The 22,202-nt window shown below is 51.0% G+C and overlaps 1 protein-coding gene across 1 annotated transcript in view; it reads left to right on the plus strand.

The window, feature by feature from the left end:
- SPATA5 (spermatogenesis associated 5) overlaps positions 1-21,473 on the plus strand; it is a 234,734-nt gene extending 213,261 nt beyond the window's left edge. Inside the window, exon 17 of the mRNA XM_015593907.2 lies at positions 20,526-21,473. Coding sequence (XP_015449393.1) covers positions 20,526-20,702 — 177 coding nt within the window. The 3' untranslated portion in view covers positions 20,703-21,473. The remainder of the gene's footprint in view (positions 1-20,525) is intronic.
- Positions 21,474-22,202: the final 729 nt, after the last annotated feature.

Here is a 22,202-nt window from a genome sequence, read left to right on the forward strand (position 1 = left end):
TTGCCGTGGAAACGGTAATCAGATTCCCCGCAGGGCAGGCCACGTGTTCCGGCAGGCCGACCGGTAGGACAGGACGTCGTCCTTGTGGGAAAGAACTCAGGCAAGGATCGAGGCCGAAGGACATCCCTCGAGCTCACCAGAGCACTGGCAGCACTGTGATCTGGGACACTGTGGTCGAAGTCACGCTTCCTGAGGGTCCTAGTGTCAGCGGGGGGAAGGACCCCGGAGGAAGCTGCGGCCGGGTGGGAAGCGCAGCTCCCGTGCCGCGGGGCGGAGCACGTCCGCTCTTGCACCAGCCTTCACATCCACGCGAGCCGGACAGTGTGCGCTCTGCTCAGATTGCGTCCACCTGAAGCGTTCTGCAGTGCGTCCCCTCAAACCCATGGACGGTGGCCTTTTGATCGCCGCTCTCACCTCCTGCGTGGTGGCATCACACGTACACAGCCAGGAACAGGCACACTGGGCGCTGCCCCGTCCCGCCCCTTGAGTCTGCGATCCCAGGCCTGGTCAGCGGCTTCGAGGCCTGCAGAGAAGACGCGGCGACGAGCTCATAGGCATTGTTTGCAGAAACGTTCGGTCACCTCTTTCTGTTCCCGTTTGGTTTATTCTTTCAAACTGTCTACCCTACAACCGATTTTTTGTTATTTTCGTCTCTTTGGGTGGACAGGAATGTTCGGTGGCTATGCAGCTTATGATCTTGGCTAAATGACTTGATTGGCTTACGCCTTAATTTTTATTTATGAAACTGTAAAATTATAAAGCATGTGATAAATGCATCAGCACAACCCTGAATTTTTTCTTGGGTACGTACATCCCAAAATTAGTTGTTTCCACATTAGGATGAGTTATGTGCTCAAGTTTTAAATCTTAATCCACATTTTTCTTACAGTATAAATGGCACCTCGCATCTTGTGGCAGATTGCTTTATGAAATCTGAAATTTATTCATTCTCTTACAGTTCACATTATTTCTGATTAAAAAGACAGTTTATTTCAAAGCTTTAATCAGAAGAAACATCTATAAAATACATGTGCATATTGGAAGTCTAGCAGAGAGGCAAAAACTCGGCCTCTGGAGTTTGGTGAGCCCAGATTGGACCGCATCTCTGACATTTATTGGCTCTCTGGCCTTGGGCAGTTCCGGAGTCATTGTGAAGGTTAAATTGTTACCTGAATATTTTGTCTCTCATGCTAACAAGCAAATGGCCGGAAAAAATTTTAAACGATGTGTGAGTCACATTCTTTTATAATACTGGAGGGGGGGTGGGCGGGCAGGAAGGAGTGCGACATTTGGAGTGTTAAACCTGGATTAAACATCCTAAACCCGAGAGAGAACAGCAGATCTCCAGATCTGCAGGCAGCCAGTGAGGACAGCAGCACCTCGTGCCTGTGTTAGGTGTCGGGGGCCGGGCTCAGACAAATGCACAAGGAGAGGAACAGTGCCTGCCAGCCCCTCCCCCGGGCCTCAGCTGCTTCACACCTGCTTTGAGGATTGTACGGGTTGCTAATTAAGACCCTGTCTATTTCTGACATACTTGGACTTTAAAGCAGAAGAAATATTAAAATCAGAAGGAAAGCAAAAAGTGTGGCAGCAACCAAGATGTCCTTCAGTGGATGGCTGGGCAGATCAGCTGTGGTCCATGCAGACCGCGGAGTGTTATTCAGCGCTGAGCAGAAACGCGCTGTCGAGCCGAGAGAAGACGCGGGGAAAACCAAAGTGCACATTACTGAATGCAAGAAACCAGCCTGAAAGGACTGCATTCTGCATGATTCCAGACCTGTGACCTTCGGGAAAGGGCAAAACTAGGAAGCGTTTTCAAGATCAGTGGTTGCCAGGCATCGAAGCGAGGGGAAGGGATGACGAGGTGGAGCACAGGATTTTTAGGGCAAGGAAACTATTGTGTGTAACACTGTAGTTATAGATATTTGTCACCACACATTTGTCCAAACGCACAGAATGCACACCACCTAGAATGCTGGGTATTCCGGGTGTATACCGGGGCCGTGGGCCATGGCGACGTGTCGACATAGGTTCCCCAGCTGTAGCCCATGCCCCGCTCGGTGGGAGACGTCGGTAGCGGGGAAGGCTGGCTGTGGGTAGGGACAGAGGGCATCTGTACGCTCCACTCCGCCTTACTGTGAACCTAAAACTGCTCCCCACAATGAAGTCTGTTAAAAACACGCACGCGCAGGATGGCCGGAAAAGAAGGCGACAGGACATCAGAAGGCTGCTCGCCGAGCCGGCCCCGTGGCCACTGCCCGTTTACACACTCAACCTTTTCACGGTGTGGCCGTCCCTGTCCTCCAACCTCGGTCACTCCCGTGTGGATGGTTAAGGCAGGAATCCCCAGTGATGGTGCCGTAAAGCAGACTGCCACAAAACAAGTCATTGCTGAAAGAATTGTTTTCCTTATACAGACAGTATTATAATGGGCGATTGCACGCCTGACCGGAACGTGCTCTCGAACGAGCCTGCGTGTCACCGCGCACCGCCCGGGGCCCGTGTCCCAGGCTGGGCGGTCCGTGAAATGCAGCTCTGGGGCAGCCCTGTTTTGCTGCCGTTTTTACATAGCCTGTTGCTTTTCAAAGCTCCCTGGGGTCATTGTTACCTTACAGAACAACCGTCTGGACCGGTGGGGTCACAGAGCCACCCCTGTGGCCTAGGGACAGGCGCTGTCAGTGTTTATCTGAGGCAGTCCCCTGAAGAAGCACTTTGTTTGTGCAGATAACCAAGTAGAGGGGAAAAGAGAGGGGGGGAGGGGAGGGGAGGGGGGAGGGCACGACGAGAGGGAAAGGGGAGGGTGTCCTGCTTCCCGCGGGGAGGGCGGGAGGCACCCACCAGGGCGTTCTGCGAGACTTTCTCTTTTACTTCAGAAAGGGAAGGTCGCTGTTTGTTCCACTTATACATTTAATGTATAAACGAACATTTAATGTATAAAAATTATTTTGCTTTACGAAAACGACAAGCTAGATGCCTTGCACTGTCACGTTTCCTTTGTTTCTGGAAGCCGAGGTCAGATGCCCCGTGCAATCCTCAGTCACCAGCTCCCCGGATTGCAGAGGCGACGAGGGAAGCTTCCGTGTGATTCCAGACTAGCATTATTCCGCCAAGGATGTTTATAAAATATTAAGTTCTCATAAAGGGGGTGATGTTTTTAAATCATTCTTGATCCCTGACTAATGCGGCACACTAATGGTTTATAGCATTTGGCTTCAAAGTTTCTTACCGCAGAAGCGTTGATTTCTAGTGTGTAAATATCCTGCGAGAAGAGAGAGATGCTCGTCTTGTTTTAATAGGGCGAGAGAATCTGCTCTTTATTTCAAATCAGTGCTTTCCACCATGACTGCCATCTTATTGCTCTGCTACTGAAAAAAAGAATGGCAGTTTTTCTTACCCAGAATCCCAAATTTGAGTCAAATCCAGAGTCTTAGGAATGATCTCCATAAAGGGGACTCAGCTGTCTAAATCGGGGCAGCCGATAACGGCCTGCGGGCCGAGCACATCCCTCAGTGCTTTTGGAAAGCCGGTGAGCTGAGAAGAGTTTTGCGTTTTTAAGGGATTGAGGAAAAATCAAAAGAAGAGGAAAAACGCATGAAGTGTCTGTGTCAGTGTTTATAAAGTTTTATTGGAACACAGCCACCTCGTTCATTCATGTGTGGCCCACAGAGCCTCGAAGACTTGCTGTCTGGCCCTTGACAGAGTCAGTCTGCGGCCCCTGATCTAAATCACTTTTTCAGCATCTACCACGCACTCACATTCATATTCTCTCTCCCTCTCCCCCTCTTCCCTCTCCTGTCCTCCCTGTCCTTGTCTTCACACACTTACATCATTTTGAATTTGGCAATTACAAAGAAATCAAATAGCAAACCCACAGCAAATGGTAAGCGGGAAATATTTGAATTTGCCTTTGACTTGTCAACTCTCTCCTCCCTTATAGAATTTCTGAGGCCACGCCATTTCCCAGCATATTTTGCTTTTAAGGTTGGGGTTAGATCTCGATGCATTTTTTAACTTCCATAAAAGTTCCCTGTTAGTATGTGGTCCCATTTTTAACCTATTTGCAGACACCCCCGATTATCTAAAATCACTTTCACATGGGGCTGAGGTTAAGCTTTATTTCTCTTGGCATGTCCCTGCCACAGCAGACACTTCCTCTTTGCCTTGAAAGGACAAAACGATGTTCAGCCGTCTGGGCTTGGGCCCAGTATTTGATTTATACATTATTTAATTTCCTCCTGAAAATTGGAAGCAGGACTTTCAGGAATGGAAGTGACTATTTTTCATTTGTTTTAGAACGCTTTTAGGTTTAATATAATCATCAGTAGTAGATGTCAGCACGATTAGGGGGTGACTTAAGGTAAAGCAAATAAAACACGAATACAAAGGGAAATTATGTGACAGTGGAGAAGATCTGAAGTCATCGTTAGTGTCTGTCGTTGGTCTTTTGTGTGCTCGCGTTCATACAGCAAACTTCCGTGCCACATTTTGGAGCACCTGTCTGCCCGTCGGAGGAAAGACCTGTAACCGTTATGCTATAGTTCGAGTGAATGGTCGGAGGATCCCAAGTTTGAGGAGAACGTAATGTAGTTTTACAGAGGATTTTGGTTTCTGCCTGAGCCGCCACTGCTTGTCTCTCCTCGGTTACGTTCATGCGCACGCCGGCACAAGAATGCCAGCACGGTCTGGAAGTCTTAGAGCAGTAAACTCAGGAAGTTACACGTTAACTCTAGAAATACCATTTCTTGTTTTACATCCTCTTTTTAAACCTCCCTTAGATCGTTGTTACTCTTAGGTTACAACCTGTCTCCTCTTTCCCACCAAAGTTCTTGCAAGTCCAGCACACCCACCGCCTCGTTCGCTTCTCATCCGGCCTCTGCCTCCTCCCCTGCTGAGCCGATGGCTCCCGGTCCTTCCCCGTCTCCAGCGCAGTAACCACCTTTCAGGCCTCAGCTTCCCTGCCTTCCTGCCACAGTTTGTACCCGCTTCCTGGAACCCGCGTCCGGTTTTCATGCGGACTCTAAGTTTCCCGTACTTCTTCCTTTTCTCACACAGACTCTCCTGGGGTTGAGCTCAGCTGGAGTGTTCCCCAAGTTCCATTTCTCGGGCCTCTTTTCTCCCTGCTTGGCCCGTTCCTTCTCATCCTCCAGGGCCTGAGACCCGAGGAGAAGCAGGGGGTGCTGCAGGGAGCACCGTCTGGGAACCAGGCCTGCGGCTGCTGCTGAGCCCCTGAATACGGCCGCCCCACCCGCCCCGGCCGTGCCACCTCCTTGCCCTGCCCTGGAATGTTCCCGCACATGGAGGGCCTCACTGCCCGCCTCCATCTTCGCGTTCTCCCTTTCCTTGAGAATTCCTTCCCGAAGGACCTACTCTGTGGTGTTACCTGAGCGCCCGCTCACGTGTTCTCGTCGTCTGAGCTCCGGTGGGGACAGCCTGGTGTGGGGGCGGCACAGAGGCACTGGAGTCGGGTGCAGCTCTACGTCTGCACCCACCGCTTCCTGTTTGCAGAATGTGGGCAGATTCACCTAATTCTTTACAGAATTGAAATGTCACTTTCTTCATTTATAAATGGTAGGGGAGGGGGGTCTAGTCACTTCATTGGATTGTTGGATATGTTAGATGAGCGAGGTCTGCATCACCCGAGAGTCCGTCGGCGGTGGCAGCGGTGGCAGTGCTAGTGACTTGTCATCGTCATCAGCGCTACTCTCCACCCCCACATTTTGTTTCTCGTGTGTCAGGTCCGTCACTTTGCTTTCTAAATAGGCTTTCGCGTAGCTGCCTCACTGCCCCCGTGAAGTCCAGGGCCCTGGAGGTTGCCCCTTGATCCCCTGCTCCCAAGAGCACAGAGCACGGCTTGTCCCCAGGTTTTCCCAGTGAGCGTCCTGGGGTAGAGGAGCCCTTCTCCTCCCATGAAAGAAATACTGGCTTCTCAGTGTTCTCACGATTGAGAGCCGGTACGTTCCTTGCTGTATCTTTGTACTTCTATCAAATAGTAGCACACTAAAAAGTCATCGTTTTTATATTTTGTCACACCGAATCTTGAAAGTAACCTTTAGAGTTACTACATTTTAATTCCTTAAAGACTTCAGGACCTATATATTTAAATCTAGTCTAAAGTAATGCCTATTTTTGAAAAAAAAACTTCGTATTATATACATAAAAGTTATCAGTATTATATTTAAAATATGAAAATAAGTTACCGTATACTTGAAGTTCTTCTATTAACATGTGTCTGTCTTTTGCTTTTATACTTTCTAGGGTGTAAAATCAAAGCCCACTGTAAAGTTTTTTTGGCTTAAATAACTAGATTCTTTTTTTTTTTTTTTACAAAATGTCTTTCCTCACAAGAATCTTTTCCATCTCTGAACGTATTTTTGGAAAGCAGATTTTCTGCTTCTCTGAAATGTCACTTCTTCACAAATCACGCTTTATCCTAGTTACTGTAACCTGTAACTGCTTCGTTTGTCGTTCTGAGGACCAGGAGTATAGATGAGGTTCTGCTGATGGTTTTTGAAGAGAAAGCGGAGAAAGAGTTGTTCTCTGACCTGGACTTCTGTGACGGGAGGCGGGGCGGCTGCAGCCAGGGGCGTCACGGGGCCTGGGGAACGCGGTATAAATAAATGCACACGGGCGCTGTCAAAAGCAGCGGCACCGTCACTGAGCACGCCCTGGCCGGGCGTACCGTGGTCAGAAAGCCTTTGGAGGAGCAGCTGTGCTCCCCGAGTTAGGGTCACCTCTGTGGTGAGCCCTGGGTGATTGTGCTCAGAGTAGTGATGGGGTCAGGAGAGGGACGGGTGGCCCAAGACAGACCGAATTCACACTCCGAATACTTCCAGGGATGGTTCGCAGCCACTCTGAAACAGAACATAGTGTCGCCGCTGAGAGCTTTATCTAACGGTCCATTTCGCTCTGATCTCCGCTGCTCTGCACGGTTTTCGTTCGGTCGCTGGGCACTTAGTGCAGCCCCGTTCGGAGTGTCTGTCAAGAGCGCGCTCCCAGCTCCCGAGCGTCCGGGTGCAGCCCTGCAGTCTGGGGGAGCCGTGTTTTAGCTCTTACAGGTCTTCGCAGTCTATCTGAGCACCATGCACAATGGTGACGTTAAGCACAGCACCTGCTCCGAGGCGTGCCTTCCACATTTGCTCCAAAACCAGACGATTAGGGCTGAAGCCCCAAGTTTGGTTGACACGAGTCAAACGTCAGACCTTATTCTCCCTGTGTCCCCTTCTTCCGGCATTGTTCTCATTCACTCATTCAGCGTGTGTTTATTGAGCCACCTGCTCTGAGCCAGGTACGGGTCGAGGCACCCTGTGCATTAACGAACAGGATAAACGAAAATCTGGACCTTTGTGGGGCTTCGTGTTTGTCAGAGCAAACAGACCGTCAACAAAATAAGTCACAGCGTGATGGCAATGTTGGGGGGCGGGGGTAAAGCAGGGAGGGAAGACAGGGTCGTGGGGAGGAGGCCGCAGGTTTCAGGAAGGGGGCCAGGGAAAACCTCTAGGAAAAAGTGACATCTGAGTGAAGACCTGAGGTGAGCGAGCCATGCAGGCGCTTATCCGAGGGAAGAACATTCCAGAAGAGGGAACAACAAGTACGAATGCTCCGAACACAGCCGAGCCTTTCATGTTTCAGAGCAGCCAGGAAGCCAGCGTAGCTGGACTGAAGAGAGAGTGGGGTGTTCTCTCCAACTGGGGAAGGCGGGAGGGCTGACCGGTGCCAGGTGCCGGTCAGGCAAAGCGAGAACAGAGGACTGACCGTTGGATCATCATCCTGACAGAGCCGTTTGGCGGAGGCTTGGAAGGCCCGGTGGGTTTGAGTGAGGTTCGAGGGGAGGAGGTGGAGGGTGGCAGGTGAGGGCAGCTCGCCAGGGGCTCTTGCTGGGGACAGGCGGATGACAGGGAGGGATCGTGTTTTTAAGATGAGAAAGTACGACATATTTTATGTGGTGGGAAAAATCGTTTCTATGTGGGGGACAATTACAGTGGCAAATCGTGACTTAGGGAACTGGAAATGGAATCCAGTGCATAAATGGGACGGGTCTTAGGAGCCCAGTCAGCCCACTGAAGCAGGAAGGAAGTCGCGTGTGCGGGGCGGGGGGCAGGTCTGATGGCGGTGACGGACTGGAAGTCCTTTTCTGCCATGTAAGCAAACTTTCTTTCCAGTGCTGGAATAAGATCCCCAATATCCTTATCATATGGGCATTTACTCACTATCCCTAGAGCTAGCTCCATGTTTGGCCAGCTTCTAAATTATTTACGTATTATTTTCTTTACTAGAACTGCCTCCTGCAGCCTTGGTCCTGGCTCTGCTTTCTAGAGCCTCGCGAGATGAGACGGACACGAGCGCCTGTGGGGGACGAAGGTTGGGGTGCTCCCTCACCGTCGCCCCGTCTGACTCTCAGGCTTTCTGCGGGCTGCGATGTGAGCCCCTCACATCTGATCACCTCTCCTAAGAGGCTATTGTCATCAGCTTCATTTGTTAATCAGGGATCATTTGTCCTGGCTTTGGGGTCTTTGTTCTCCTGGGCTTGTTTTTTGTTTGGTTGGTTTTTTGCACATATTCAGTGTTTCTACCACATCTTTACATTTGAGCGGCACGCCAGCAGGGTTTATCTGGATGCAGCCAAGGACAAAGCACAGCCACCAGAGACTCCCTTTCACCTGACTTTCCCCTTTCATTAGCCCCCTGTGGGTAGGATCCTTCTTTCTGAGTTTTCACATGACTCCAGGAAAATCAATATTTAGAGCAGGAGACTTGGTCAAATGAAGTGGTATGGGGCAAAGAAGGAGGGATGCGTTGCTAGGGGTTTAAGCCTGGAAGACCTGAAAACGAGTTAGTGAGGCGGGCAGCTTGCAGATCGAGATGGCCGCTTCGGTGTTGGACACTAGGTCGCAGGTGCCCAGAGGGATGCCCGAGCGGAAGCCGAATGCCCCGCAGGCATTTGCATGCAGTGGTGTTTGAAGACCGGAGAGTAGATTCATTTTTTGAGAGGGGACAGGTAAAGACCAAATCCGTGAGCCAAGAATAGTGTGTGTACGTTGGAAGTGCCTGTGACATGTCAGTGTGTGATCCTCTGAGACTTAGAAGCTAGTTAGTCCTCGCACCTTACCGCGGACATGAAAAACTGGTGTAGGAAACCACCCTGGTCTGAGTCGCCAGGATGAATGCGTCCTCCTCTGCCGTTTCCCGCTGTCGCCTCCCGAGCCCAGGACCGCTGTTCCTGACAGCTGAGGAGCCCAGTCCGAGCTGACCTTAGTCGCACTACCAGCCCCCTGAGCACGCTGCCACCTTTGCCATTACGACAGTGCTGGTGGCAGTGCTGATGACCAGCGTCAGTGACCAAGGGCGAGTCAGCTCCGGCAGCCGGGCCGTGGAGGACAGCCAGGCCCCTCTGTGGCACGAAGCCACTTGGAGATGTGCAGGGCTTGAGCTGTGACTAGAGCTGGCGGAGGCTGGTGGCCTTGGACGGCGGTTTGGAGCAGAACAGCGTGAAAAATGGGAAGAACAGAGGCAAGTAAAGGAGCCAGAAAATACGATATTTAAGACTCACCTTTTCTAAAATTTCGAGCGTCCGCTGGCTGGAAGGCGAGATTCCACAACTGTACCGCGCCACGTGCACAGGAGCCTCTCTCCAGCTCCCTCCTTCTTTGCTGGAATTTGACTTTTGTCCTATGTGACTGTCTTTAGACTTGGACTGACATAAGAATGAATCTTAGAACGAAAGACTGGAAACCGCCCTAATGTCCGTCACTGGGAGCCGGGTAGAGGCCCGACGTCAATAAATAAGCTGCACAGCCATCCAGATCGCTCTGCATACCTGAGCAGTGATTTCTAGGTGAATGGTGAGGCGAGGAGGCAGAGGAAAGTGTGACCAGCCTGCCCACACTCATCTAGAATCGCGCAGGAGTGCGCGGGGAGCTTCCCATAGGTGTATCACAGCCAGTAAGGAAGAAGGGATGACAAATAGGACGGCACCGTGCTGCAGCCCTTAAAGAAGTAAAGGACTTGGGCGATTGTAAGTGACTAAGATGCCGTGAAGAGGGGCAGCCAGGTGCTGTGTGCATCTGCACATCACCTATGAAGAATTTGCTCCAAAAATTCAACCTGAATCGGCTCAAGCCTCTAGATCGTATTACGAGTTTTCAGGGACTACAGCAGGAACACGCGAAGTCCTACCACAGGGACGTAGTCAGGAAAATGGCGCACGTGGGACACTGTATGGACATGGGACCCAGTTTCTGCAACATCAATTGCGAGGGAAAAGAGGGGGCGATATCCTCTAGATATGAGATAATTAATACGTGTTATTAATATTAATAAATTAATGCATTAATAAGACCTAAACTTAACATGTAGATCTTGTTTTGATCCCAGTTTGAATAAATTGCAAAATATATTTATGAATAATTGGCAGATTTTTAAAACTAAGTATTGATAATGTTAAGAAATCGTTACTATTCTTAATGTGGAATAACATTGTTATGCTTTTTTCAAAAAAGCATTCATTTAGTGGTATATGCTGAAATGTTTATGGATTAAATACTACGGTGCTGGGATTCGCTTTGAAAACTTCACCGCCGTGCTGGGGCGAGGTTAGAGGACGGGCGAAACCAGGTTGGCAGTGAGTTGATCGCTGTTGGCGCAGGTAGCAGGTGAATGAGAGTTCACTGTACGTCATTCTACCGTTGTCTACGTTTGACTTTTCCCTAGTAGAGAGCAGTGTAAGTCAGGTGGGGGAAAGAATATTCTTCCTTAAATGTTCACGAAGGATTTCGATCTCATCTCTCCCCTCTGTGCTCCGTTCTCAGGAGTGAGGATTGGGCAGGTTTGCACAAGGGCTGGAGCTGTTGTGAACGACACTTCGACTGTAAGATTGAGTCGCGTCTCCACGCTCACAGTGCCGTCCGCTTCGGTCGGCCCCTCCTCAAGCCCGGCCAACGCACGTTCCCAGTTACGCGCACAATTTTAATTGCATTTAGGGACTGTCTCCAAATAAAATTTCCACAAACTTCCAAACTAAACATCTCCAGACCCGAGCTTTGCATTCTATTAACTATTCATGACCCTTCCCCCAAACAAAAGAATTGAGTTTTTCTATGCTTTCTCTTCTGATGCTCATCGGGACTTCTCCACTTACCAAGAAAAAATGGACGGGACACAAAGATAATTTCAGACTTTAACCATGACCTGGATGGGAATCATCCAGAAAGAATAGCTTTAATTTCTCCTATAGACTCTATATTCAGTTCCAAAGAAGCTGACCGGTGGCCTTTCAGACTTTCCATCTTTATCCTATTTGGATGATTCCTGTGGCCTGGATGTCATTTACGCAGGACAGAATGGGATCTGGACCCCTGATGGGACACACAGCCCAAGAAGATGGCAGCTAGAAACAGCTGGCCACATGCTGGAAGTGTGACTGGCAGGGAGCAGGGCACCTGCACCACTGGGCACAGGTCCCAAAGTGGCACCTTTTCAACAGAACGTTCTGAAGTAACGTGTTGCCAAGACAGCATTTGAGAGGAAGCAGTGTGGAAGCAACGCGAGCTTATACGTACACAGAGAAGGATCAGGGTTCCCTTTGCATCCGCTCTCTCATTCCCTCGGCCAGCCAACACCTCTCCTCCCTCCCCGGGGTCTCACCGCCCCCCAGAAGACTAGAGGTGCCACGTCATCACGGTGTGACACAACACACACACTGTTGTCTTGGTGCAGAGGAAATGACCTGCCTCAGTTGGCCCCATCAGAGCAGCCTGTCCCAGCCACAGCAGCCACCACAGGCCATTGAGAGGCTCTGTGGTTACTGGAACTGAGAAAATGAGGACTTTCTGGGGACAAAAGCACTAAGTTACAAAACACAGAAGCTGCATGGCCATGTTTTCCACTGTGTGGGAACAACATTCCGTGGTGAGAGAGGAGTAAGCTGAGGTACAGGGAGAAGCAGAGAGGGACATGGAGACCCCTGCAAGCGTCCAGTCCCCGGCCCCAGGCCTCCGAGGCCCCGCCACACTCCGGTCCGAGGTCCTGTCGGACCCAGGCCTGGCCCCGTAATAAGTCACCCCTTCTAGTTCACGTCGGGCTCCTGGCCCCAGCAGCCGAGCCCCAGTGCACAGCAGACGAGCGCTAGTCTAGGGGGTCGGCCCACCTTGTTCTGGGGGAGCTGGCCCACCTCGCTCAGACGTTGGCGAGGCAGCGTGGGGACCCCGGGCGCCCTCTGTGTAAAGCCCGGCCGCGCCTTGCTCCTTACGGCGCGGCAGAGCACAGAGCCGTAGGGGCTTTTCAGAACCTGGGCCTCTTCTTGAAGAAGATAATCAGAAGTGTTCGTTAAAAGATTGATACAAAAATTTAACAGTTCTGAGGTTAACCCGAAACTTAGCATAATCTTCCATGGGAACATTTGTGTGTACGTGTGGAGGTTTTAAATTCCACAGATATTACTAAAATGAGCATTCGGCAGAAAGATGTTTTAAAATATTTCGTTTCAGCATGTAAAATCTCGTTTTATTACAGAATTCTTTTGTTAAAGGCACAGCTATGCTGGGTTGCTGCCAGAGTGATGAGATCTTAACAGCTCAGTTAATTTTAAAAGATTCATAAATGCCGGGCTCCGGAGCTCTCCCCTGATGGTCAGGTGTGCTCTACACAGTGCTTAGACTCACGCCACGTCTGCGAATGAGTGGTGTGTGTGAGTGTGTGTTTTAAAAAGGTAAAAACTAGTTTATATCTGTGTTCATAGGTGACCTCAGCAGCAGACTGTTTCGTAGACTTCCAAAGGTCAAGGACCTGGTCCATTTGGGGAGGACGCCAAGGCTACGGCTGGAAGGCCTTCATGGAACTTCTAGTCTAGTGAGGAAATAGACATTTACCACAAATAATCCTATATCCTGACCACTGTAATATGACAAAATAGTACGAGCTCCTTCCAGACACAAAACAAGTGGCCCTAAAGCAACAAGGTGGGAACGGGGCCGGAGGAATTGGGGGGCTTGGGCGATGCCGCCAGCCAAGTGTTCACACTGAACCCTGAAAAGTAGATGAGCCAGAGCTGCTCCCCGTTCCATGCAAGCGACTTGTTTTCCTCCCAGCTGCTCTCCCCAGGGCCTGCACCGCGTGGGTGCGCATACGGATTGATGAATGAATGAGTGGGTGCGCATACGGATTGATGAATGAATGAGTGGGTGCGCATACGGATTGATGAATGAATGAGTGGGTGCGCATACGGATTGATGAATGAATGAGTGGGTGCGCATACGGATTGATGAATGAATGAGTGGGTGCGCATACGGATTGATGAATGAATGAGTGGGTGCGCATACGGATTGATGAATGAATGAGTGGGTGCGCATACGGATTGATGAATGAATGAGTGGGTGCGCATACGGATTGATGAATGAGTGGCTGGAGGGGGCCCCAGCATCCGATCGCCCTCTCTCTCGTCCCTCTCCTTCCCGGCCGCGGGCTCCCATCCTCCCCGTTCCGGAGCCAGTCGGTGTTGTCTTTTCAAAACTAAAAGTATTCCGTTCTATCTTATTGTGGTTAGAAACATTTGAAATTCCCACAGGTGCAGATGGCTGCAGAAAAAATAAGAATAAACACTCCACATCTTTTCAGCCCCAGAGCTCTGTGGAATGATCGACTCATTTGTGGATTTTAAAAAAGCAAAAACTATTACGGGTTTCTTTATGCAGGTAACGAAAGGCTGTGCACAAGATGTGCATATTCTTCAGCTATATGTAAAAATATATATTATATATTTAAGTAACTAAATTACCAACCAGGAGTTTTTCCCCCTCTTTAATGTCATTAGGGTTTGAATGTGTCTTTACAGAAATTCTTACTTTCTTTTGAGTCAGTGCTAGGCATGGCATTCTAGATGGTGTGACTTTAACAGAATCCCGGGTTGTTCATCATCATAAAGCTTAGTGGCGGACGATCCAAGGAACCTGAGTAACCCAAGAGCAATACTCGGTGCTTTCTTAAATTTGAAATTTGCCCTCCCGAATCCTCACGGTGAGGTGGCGTTCTAAAGGACTTTAAATAAGGGCCGTTGGCTTCTCCGGCGTCTTTCTCTTGGAGCTGCTTCCCTGGCAGCTTGGGGCACCGTGGCGTCCGCGCCTGTGACGTCTGCTGCCCTGTGGCCGGAGCCTGCTGCGCTGCCGTCGGTCACATCCTTGGTGCCCGGCTACTCAGCCAGCGTGGAGCAGGGCTCTGTGGGGCCGGAGAACAGTCCCCGGGGCCGTAATGTCCCAGGTCGCTGCCTCCTGGAAGCACCTGCAGTGCGGGCCGTTAGCAAACAGCGGGGCGCGCTCACGGGGCTGATCCCCGCCACTGGGGGTGGGGGCGGGGGTGGGGGCAGGTCCGGCCTGGGGCAGTGAAAGCGGGGCGAGCCGGGGAGGGCGGCACACGACGTCAGCGCCAGCTGCAGTCACAGGTGTCCAGGCGCCAGCCGCCGTTAACAAAGCCCTGCCTCGCAAGCACCTAAGACTTTGTCAGGCCCTCAGCCGTTCCTTTTGGTGGCTTCTTTAAAGCTTTTAGTGCACTTGAAATTCAAAGGAGCTGAGAAGCGCATGTGGGCCTGGCCGGACGGCGCTTTCTTCCGCCAGCAGCAGGGGCGCGGGCAGCCCGGCCGCCGGTGGGCTCGGCGGCCCCCAGGACGCCAGCCCTTCCTCTTCCTCCCCTCCCCATCCCCGCCCCCATCTGGGGCCGCGCGCTCAGCGCAGGGGAGGGCGCCCCACGATGACACGGAGGATCCCGGGCTGGACACCCCAGACCCCGCCCCCCACAGGGGTGGGGGGCCGGCCTGTCGATCAGTATTCGGTAAACAGCTTTGGCCTTGACTGCTGGTCTTCATCCTTTCTGGTTTTAAAAAATGATCACTGCCCGCAGGTTTTCTTTTGGGCGGTCGCCCGCTTCTGTCCTACTGAGCTGCCCCACTGAGCTGCCCCACCTGTGTCAACTCCTCTTGTCCCCTGGACGGGGAAGACCTGGGCTGTGTGTAGAGATTTTTGTTTTTTTTTTTTCCCCCACAGTGAACTAAGACATTGTTCCTCTTCGGCCATTCAGAATCGGCACAATTGCCTCTTTTGCCCTTTCGCATTTAAAGTGAGGTAATTAGATTTCCCAAGGTTCAATGGTCAAGAGCCTGCTCCTCCTGGGAAGTCGCTGCCCCACGCCCCTCCCAAGGGCCGTTGTCCCCAAGCCCAGGCTGCGCATTGTTCCGCAGGCTCCGCTTTTTCAGGGGCCACCAGGGCCTGCAAATTCCTCCTCTGTCTCCAGTGCCTTCCGTGCCCACTTAACTTTCTCCTGCATTTGAAAGCGATCACTGACTCTTTCCTTTGGTGACTCTGTTTGGAGGATTTCTAAACATTTTCATGAAAAATCTTTTCCTGCCTTGTAGGAACTTACCTCAAATGTGCCTAAACCTTTCACATAGAGAGTTCCGGCCTGTTCATTTTTCAGATACCCGATCTGTTATTACTGCTGAGCAAATGGAAAGGGAATTCGTGACACATTGGCACCAAATAAACGGGTGCCATGCCCACGGAAACAGCATGTCTTTCGTCTGCCTCTGACAGCGAGACCTCGAGCCTGCTCTTCTGGTCTTCTGTCACCTTCTGTCATTTCCCCGGATATTTTCACCTTTGCAGCAAGGAATATATATTTTTTAAAAGTTTCGGATGTCAATTTGTTAGACAAAACTGGAAAAGAGCACAGAATACACACTCAGCTTTACAGAGTCAGGCAGAACGTTTTGCCTCTACAGCCTGTGGAGGAAGAGGACAAGATGGGGAAGGGGGTCAGGGAAAGGGCTCCCGAACCCTTGTCCTGCAAGGAGCTGAGGTTCTCAGGTGCCAGAGTTCTCTTTCCGAACGGGTCCGTGTAGCATTCCAGACAGTTTGTGGTTCGACTTTGGTCATCTGCACGTCTTCTCAGCAAGGTTCTTCTGTGTCCTCGTGGGACGCATTGCCCCATCTCCAGAGGAGCCCCGACGCCGTCTGTTTTTAATGTGATTCTAGCAGGATGCTGTGCCATCCTGTCCCCGTGTGCACCGCAGAGATACAGATACGTACACTGAGGTCCTGAGAGTTCCTGCACGCTTTAGAGAGCGCTCAGAAGGCCCTGGTTTAAGTAGAAGGCCCTTTTCTCAGTGTCTGTGGTATTCACTCCCAAGTAGAGAGATGTATTGGCAGGTTTACGAGAAGACCTCACCTTTCCAGTGCTCAATTCAGAAAAATAATCCCTCCGCCATTAATCGATGCCAGATTACTGTCATCACGTAAGGCGAAAGATCACCGTTTGCACAAAGCTTCCGCCTCCGTCCTCTACACCAGTATCTATTACTGCATTGTTGGGAAGTTTTCAGGAATCTTTCTCAGTTACAGTGTAGTTTTTTTCCCCCGGGACAACAGAGCAAAAAATGTTCATGACCCTGAGTAAAAAATTTTGTAACCTAAAGAAACATCCCTCAAAATAACACCAGCCTACTTGTATTCCTGCTAAAAGTTCTTATTTTCATTACTTCTAAGGAACGGACTGGATTCAAAATCGTGCCCAGACCGAAACTGTTAAGCAGTTTTTGTTACTGACTTTATCATTCCAGATGCTTCAGTATAACTGACAAAGTCTGGGTTAAGTGAAAATATTCCAGGGCATCAGCCGAATATGAGGAAAATGCGTATAACGTGCATTTTTTGCGAACTCGTTTATAGTTAAGGAACCGTTCAGTTCAATTCAGCAAGTGTGTATCAGCTGTTCACGCCGCCAAGCACAGGTGTGCGCCGCTGCTGCCCTTTGACCCCTGTAAGCAGCCCGAGCCTCCGGTCTCCTGCTCAGCCCACTCGGCCCGTTCCCTTTTCTCTCTGTTCTGGAATAGGGGGGGCAAAGGAAACAAGATAGGCCACCTCGTGTCTCGATCGAGGTTTTTGGTGTGGGTTCGCACCTTCCAGAGAGTGTGCTGAGGGTCCCCAGCAGCCCTCAAGATGGCCATTTATAGGTGTCCTGCCAAAAACGGCGAAGAGGGGCGTCTGTGGGCAACACCAGGTTAAAGAAAACTAGGCAGATCGTCACTGCCAGGCTGCACAAAACCTTCAGAGTTCCAGCGTGCATAGTGGGAAGCAGAGTATGTACCCTTATTCGATCAGAAATACTTGCCTCTAATGACAGTGTATCTCGCAAGGGATGCTGGCGGGCGGGCCACAGGGACAGCAGAGAGCTGCACTTTTCTTAGGAAACGCGGCGCCTTGGGACGCACACCAGACTGTGCGACCCCAGTGCAAACAGACTGGCCATCGGGAGTCGGGCCTCCTGAGAATCTTTCTGTTTTCACACCTGTCATCATCTTTGGGTCAGGAGCGAAGAACCGGTAATGCAATGAATGCTTTTCCCTTTGGAATTTGAACTAAGAAGCCTTTCATGAGGGAAAATGAAGACAAAGGAACTTTTAAGAATTGTGTTCTGTCAGCTGCTGATGCATCAGCTGCTTGTGAATTGAGTTTGGAGCTTGGGAGACGACTGTCATCGACTAGCCCTCCCCGCCATCGTGGTCCACATGACTGCGGAAAACTATCGGTACCTCTTTTGCTGTTATTTTTAGTGACGTTTAAGTGATAGAATTATCTTCTTCTTTTCAATTTCTAGTTTTGGCTACTGAGGCGAGCTCTGTATAATCCCTGGAATCACTCCGTTCCTTCTGCTCAGGTACCCTGTCCTTTCCCGCACGCATATCTACGTTCTGTCCTTCCCTCTTCGGTCAGGGAACTAATTCTTCCTTCTCTCCACGCCACAGCCTGTCCTTTCGCACCGCTCAGAGTCCCTCTGATACCGTGCCACACTCGGCCTTAGCCGCCGTCCCTCCCTCCTGGCGTGGGAGCACCACAAGGTGGACACGAGTGTTGGCCGTCGCTGGGTCCTGCACCTGGCCTCACCTAGTTGCACAGAGTGGCTGGTCAGTAGCCACGGACGCGGGGACGAGTGGCTGGTCAATCAGTCAGTAGTAGTGTCTCCTCTCTCAGTTACTGGTCGTATGTTTTCAAGCAAATACGATAAGTAAACAAAGTAGGAGGAAGGATCGTCTACTCGACTGGTTCTTCAGGGCGTCTTTGTAACTAAAAAGAAACAGGATGACGTGTATCGAGGCAAGAGCTGGGCTCAGGCAGCGCTTCTGCCACCCTAGAGGTGCAGAGCTGCGGACACAGGAAGCCGCCTTCACCGGGGCCCTGGAGTGCCAGTACTCAGCCGACTCGCCCTTGTCTTCGTTCTCGGCGCTTCTAAAGGCCGTCTCTGTCCAATGCGAACATTTCTCAGTGCGCCAGCCAGAGCCGTCCAGGTGTTCTGTATCCCACAAGTTCATAGTTCTCCACATCGGGTGGAATTGTCCATTCAGGCGCAGGCCGGTACTAAGCATAGTCGGGGAATTACGGGCAAATGTCAACGTATACGAGAGGCCCCAGGCTACCAACATCCAGCTTTTAGGTGGCTGTGACTGTTCTGACGTCTCACCAATGCCCCCTCTGTCGCAGCCATGGAAGCCACCACAGAGGGCAAAACGCCATTTATAGCTTAGAGAAAACTCTCTAGATGCAGATATGAAGGAAGAAAAGTTGACCTGCAGAAAGGAATTGCTCAGGGGAGCTGAGCCCAAGGACAGCCTCTGAGGCCTCAGTGGCTTGTCACTCCCCACGACCTCCACTTCCCTCCCGTGCCATGCCAGTCTGCCGGAGGTCCCGGCGATGACAGCAGCACAGTCGTTCCTCCTCCTCCCGGTCTGGTGACAGTGCGTTGAGAGACGAAACCTGCTGGGCCGGCGGGTCACGCCCCTGCCCCCGCGGCAATGTCACCGCCTGCCATCCAGCCCTGTGGGACCGGGAGCTGGGAGAGGCTCCTGGCGGCCTCGCGCTCACCTCTGCTTTTCTCAACCAACCCAGCCGCCCGCGCCCCCGCCCCCTTCGGCAGCCCAGCTGGCCACTGCATGTGCGGGTCCCTGTCATACATCGCACAGACCCGTCAGCCTGTCACTGCGTCGTAGCAGACCGGGCGGCACTGGCCCACATGGCAAGGACTCTGTTCACAGCCGTGACGCGCTGGTGCCAGGAGGGAGGTACGGCTCAGTGACAGAATGTGCGGGACTCGGCCCTGGCCCCGTGGTGACCGCCCTGCGCCCCTGAGCCCGCGGAGGGAGCCAGAGCGCCCTCACCGCCCCTTCGGAGTCTGCCCCAGACTTCCTAGCCTCCCACGCCCGTCCTCTGTGCGACAGTTTGAAGCCGTGGCCGATGGGAGGGAGGAGGGGCTGAGCGTCCCCATTCGGCCCTTCGCCTCAGCCTCGGGGGTCCCCAGGGTCACTGTAGAACACAGACGATCCTGGGGTCACCAGTTGACCGGGCCGGGCATTTCACGCGCTTTACCGTGCTTATTAATGATCGCATCTTGTCTTCAGAATAACTCTCTCTGCACCAGAGAGTGCGATGAAGCCGTTTTGCTAATCCCCGAAGTTTTGTTTCTGCCTTCGAGTGGTAGCCACCTTTGGGGAAAAGCATTAACATGCATGACCGCGATGGTCGCCCTGGGCGCTCATTAGCGCAGCCCAGAACCAAGGGTTACATTGTCGTGATTTGACAAAGCCGTCTAAATCTATGCATGTTTTTTTTGAAAGCTCCCTAAACGTGCTGCTAAATCCCCTAAAAAGCTACTGAACTGCTTGGCAGCCATTAGCCCGGCGTAAGCAGAGGGACTCTTTTCAGTAAGTGAACAAACAGAGAAAATATGCTGAATGGCTGGACAGACGCGCTTCAGCCGGCGCTTTCATTTACCGCTGCCAGGGCGCGGGCAGCATCAATCACTGTTTTCCCTGTTGCCCCGAAAATCACAATATCGCCTTTCACCCCACGAGCTCTTTTCACCACGGACATGTGTCTTTAGAATGACGCCGGCATCGGCCCGCTTCCGCCGCCTGCAGTCCAGGGAGCTTCAAAACACATTTCGGGCTTCAAGACTTGAACCTGCCACCCGTCCGGCCTCCCGCCTGCCATCCCCGCCGCGCTCTCCCTTCCTCTCTGCTCCCCCTGCCGAGTCAACAGCGTTCACGGCTCTGTTCTAGCGCAGCCCCCCAGAAAAGAGACAGCTCGATCTGATAGTCCCCCAATTTAAGGACTAATTAAAGAGGTGCACAGAAAGAAATGCTTTTACGTGTAGGAGGTACAGCAGAGTTTGAAAGGGATGTGGAATTCTGTGCTGGGAGGGGTGTGCCGAGCGGCCGGAGTCGCTGTCGCTCTGCCGCAGCGAACCCCCATCACCTGGTCCCCCTGCCCTGCCCCCACCGCACTGCGCACCCACAGCTTTGCCTCCTGCGCATCTGCTCCACCCTCAGCGGTTGTAAATAAATCTCACTGCTCCCGCTTCTGCGTACTCAGTGTGTGCTTTGGGGATGACAGTGATTACTTCTTATCCTTTTGAAAATTTAAGTGGAATAACTCTTGCAGGTAGAGTTTAGCAAGGTGCAAAAACATCATCGATTGTTTTCTGTCTCCCATCAGATCATAGCTGTCTGCAGAGAGGCCGCTCTTCTGGCCCTGGAGGAAGACATTCAAGCCAACTGCATCATGAGAAGACATTTTACTCAGTCCTTGAGCACTGTGACACCCAGAATTCCTGAGTCACTGAGACGCTTCTATGAAGATTATCAAGAGAAGAGTGGGCTCCATACGCTCTGAAAATTCAAACGTGCACATTCATTGCACTAAAAATGCTTTCTAGGGAAAACTTGTTTTGCATTTAAATTTTGTCTTGAGAGTGTCAAAAGAGAAATCCTTAAGCAAAATGTCTGAAATATGTTGACGGGAATTAAGAGGCTTCAGTTCTCGTAGACATTTAAAATACACGGATACAATGAAAATATCCACGAAGACTTCTGGACGGGGCTTTTAGTCAGTTTTACCTGGAGATGTGTGCTGAGGTCAAATGCAAACTTCCAGCCTTTTCATTTTTGACCCGGTTCATTCATCCCAGGAAATGTTTTCCTTACGCCAGCACCCATTTCGGTGCACTCGGAAATGCCAAACCTCGGGCATCCACCTTACACGAGGACACGTGGGTGTGGATGACAGCACGGCGGGAAGTAGTTACTAACACTTTGTTTTGAAAGCTAAACCTTGAAATGGCCAAGGGCGCCGGCCAGACTTATGTGGCCTTGTTTCCAGACACGCATTTGTTCTCATTATAATTCATACCCACATTTTTGCTTTAGCCTTCTTAACCTTTACTTATGGCAATTCAAAAAAGAAGAGTTATTTCATACACTGGCATGCCCTTTGAAAGTTTAAAAAATTGGAAATCTACACCCAGTCCAGGCCTAGAACAGTAAACTTGGGTTTGTTTGGTTTTTTTTTTTCATAAAATGCTGGAAGTAAATCATATGGCGCATTCGTGTTTTAACTTGTACACGTTTTCAGGTTACCAATAAACATTATCAGTGAAAAGATAAACCGAGTTGTACTCGATCACAGTGTCTCATCTTGCATTCTAGCCGTGCGTGGTTATGCAGCCAGTTAGTTATGCTTGGGCTTCCCTGACACTTCGAAACTGCGTTAAGTGTCCTTGGGGAGGCTATCGGCCATGGGTTCCCGGACTTCCAGGCGGTGGGAAGAATGTGCGCTTAAACTCTGTCACCATCAGTCTTTGAAAATGCCCAGAAGGACAAGCCAGGCAAGAAACGCCTGGTGATGGAGACGAGGGGCTGACGCGCTCGTGGTGGCAGCCGCTCTGAAGTCGCGGCTCGCGCCTGTCATCCTTCGACTGTCAGGAGTAGACTCACCAGGCTTTTTCTCCCGGACCGCGCTGGTTTCTTAGTGCACGAAGCCACTCGAGGGGTGAATGTTACTTAGGTCGGTGCAATCAAATACAGTAGGCACGAGTCACATGCGACTGCTTAAATGTTAACTAATTAAAATATTAAACATTCAGTTCATCAGACACATCAGCCGCGTTGAGCAGAATGGACGGCTCAGCACGTTCATCTCGAGAAGTCTCGTTGGACTCGGCCAGTTAGAAAACAAAGCTTACATGCTGAAATAAATAGAACCCCAGAATTTCTTTGGGGCTTCCCATTTTCCTTTTAATTAGGAGAGGACCAAGACTTCTTCCCTGTAAGTGCTGAGGGCAGAGGAAAATTTAAAAATTTCCCTGAAGGCCTAAAAAGGAAAATCAAAGAAATC

The sequence above is a fragment of the Pteropus alecto genome, unplaced genomic scaffold (genome assembly GCF_000325575.1).
Source record: "Pteropus alecto unplaced genomic scaffold, ASM32557v1 scaffold17, whole genome shotgun sequence".
Classification (NCBI taxonomy): Eukaryota; Metazoa; Chordata; class Mammalia; order Chiroptera; family Pteropodidae; genus Pteropus; species Pteropus alecto.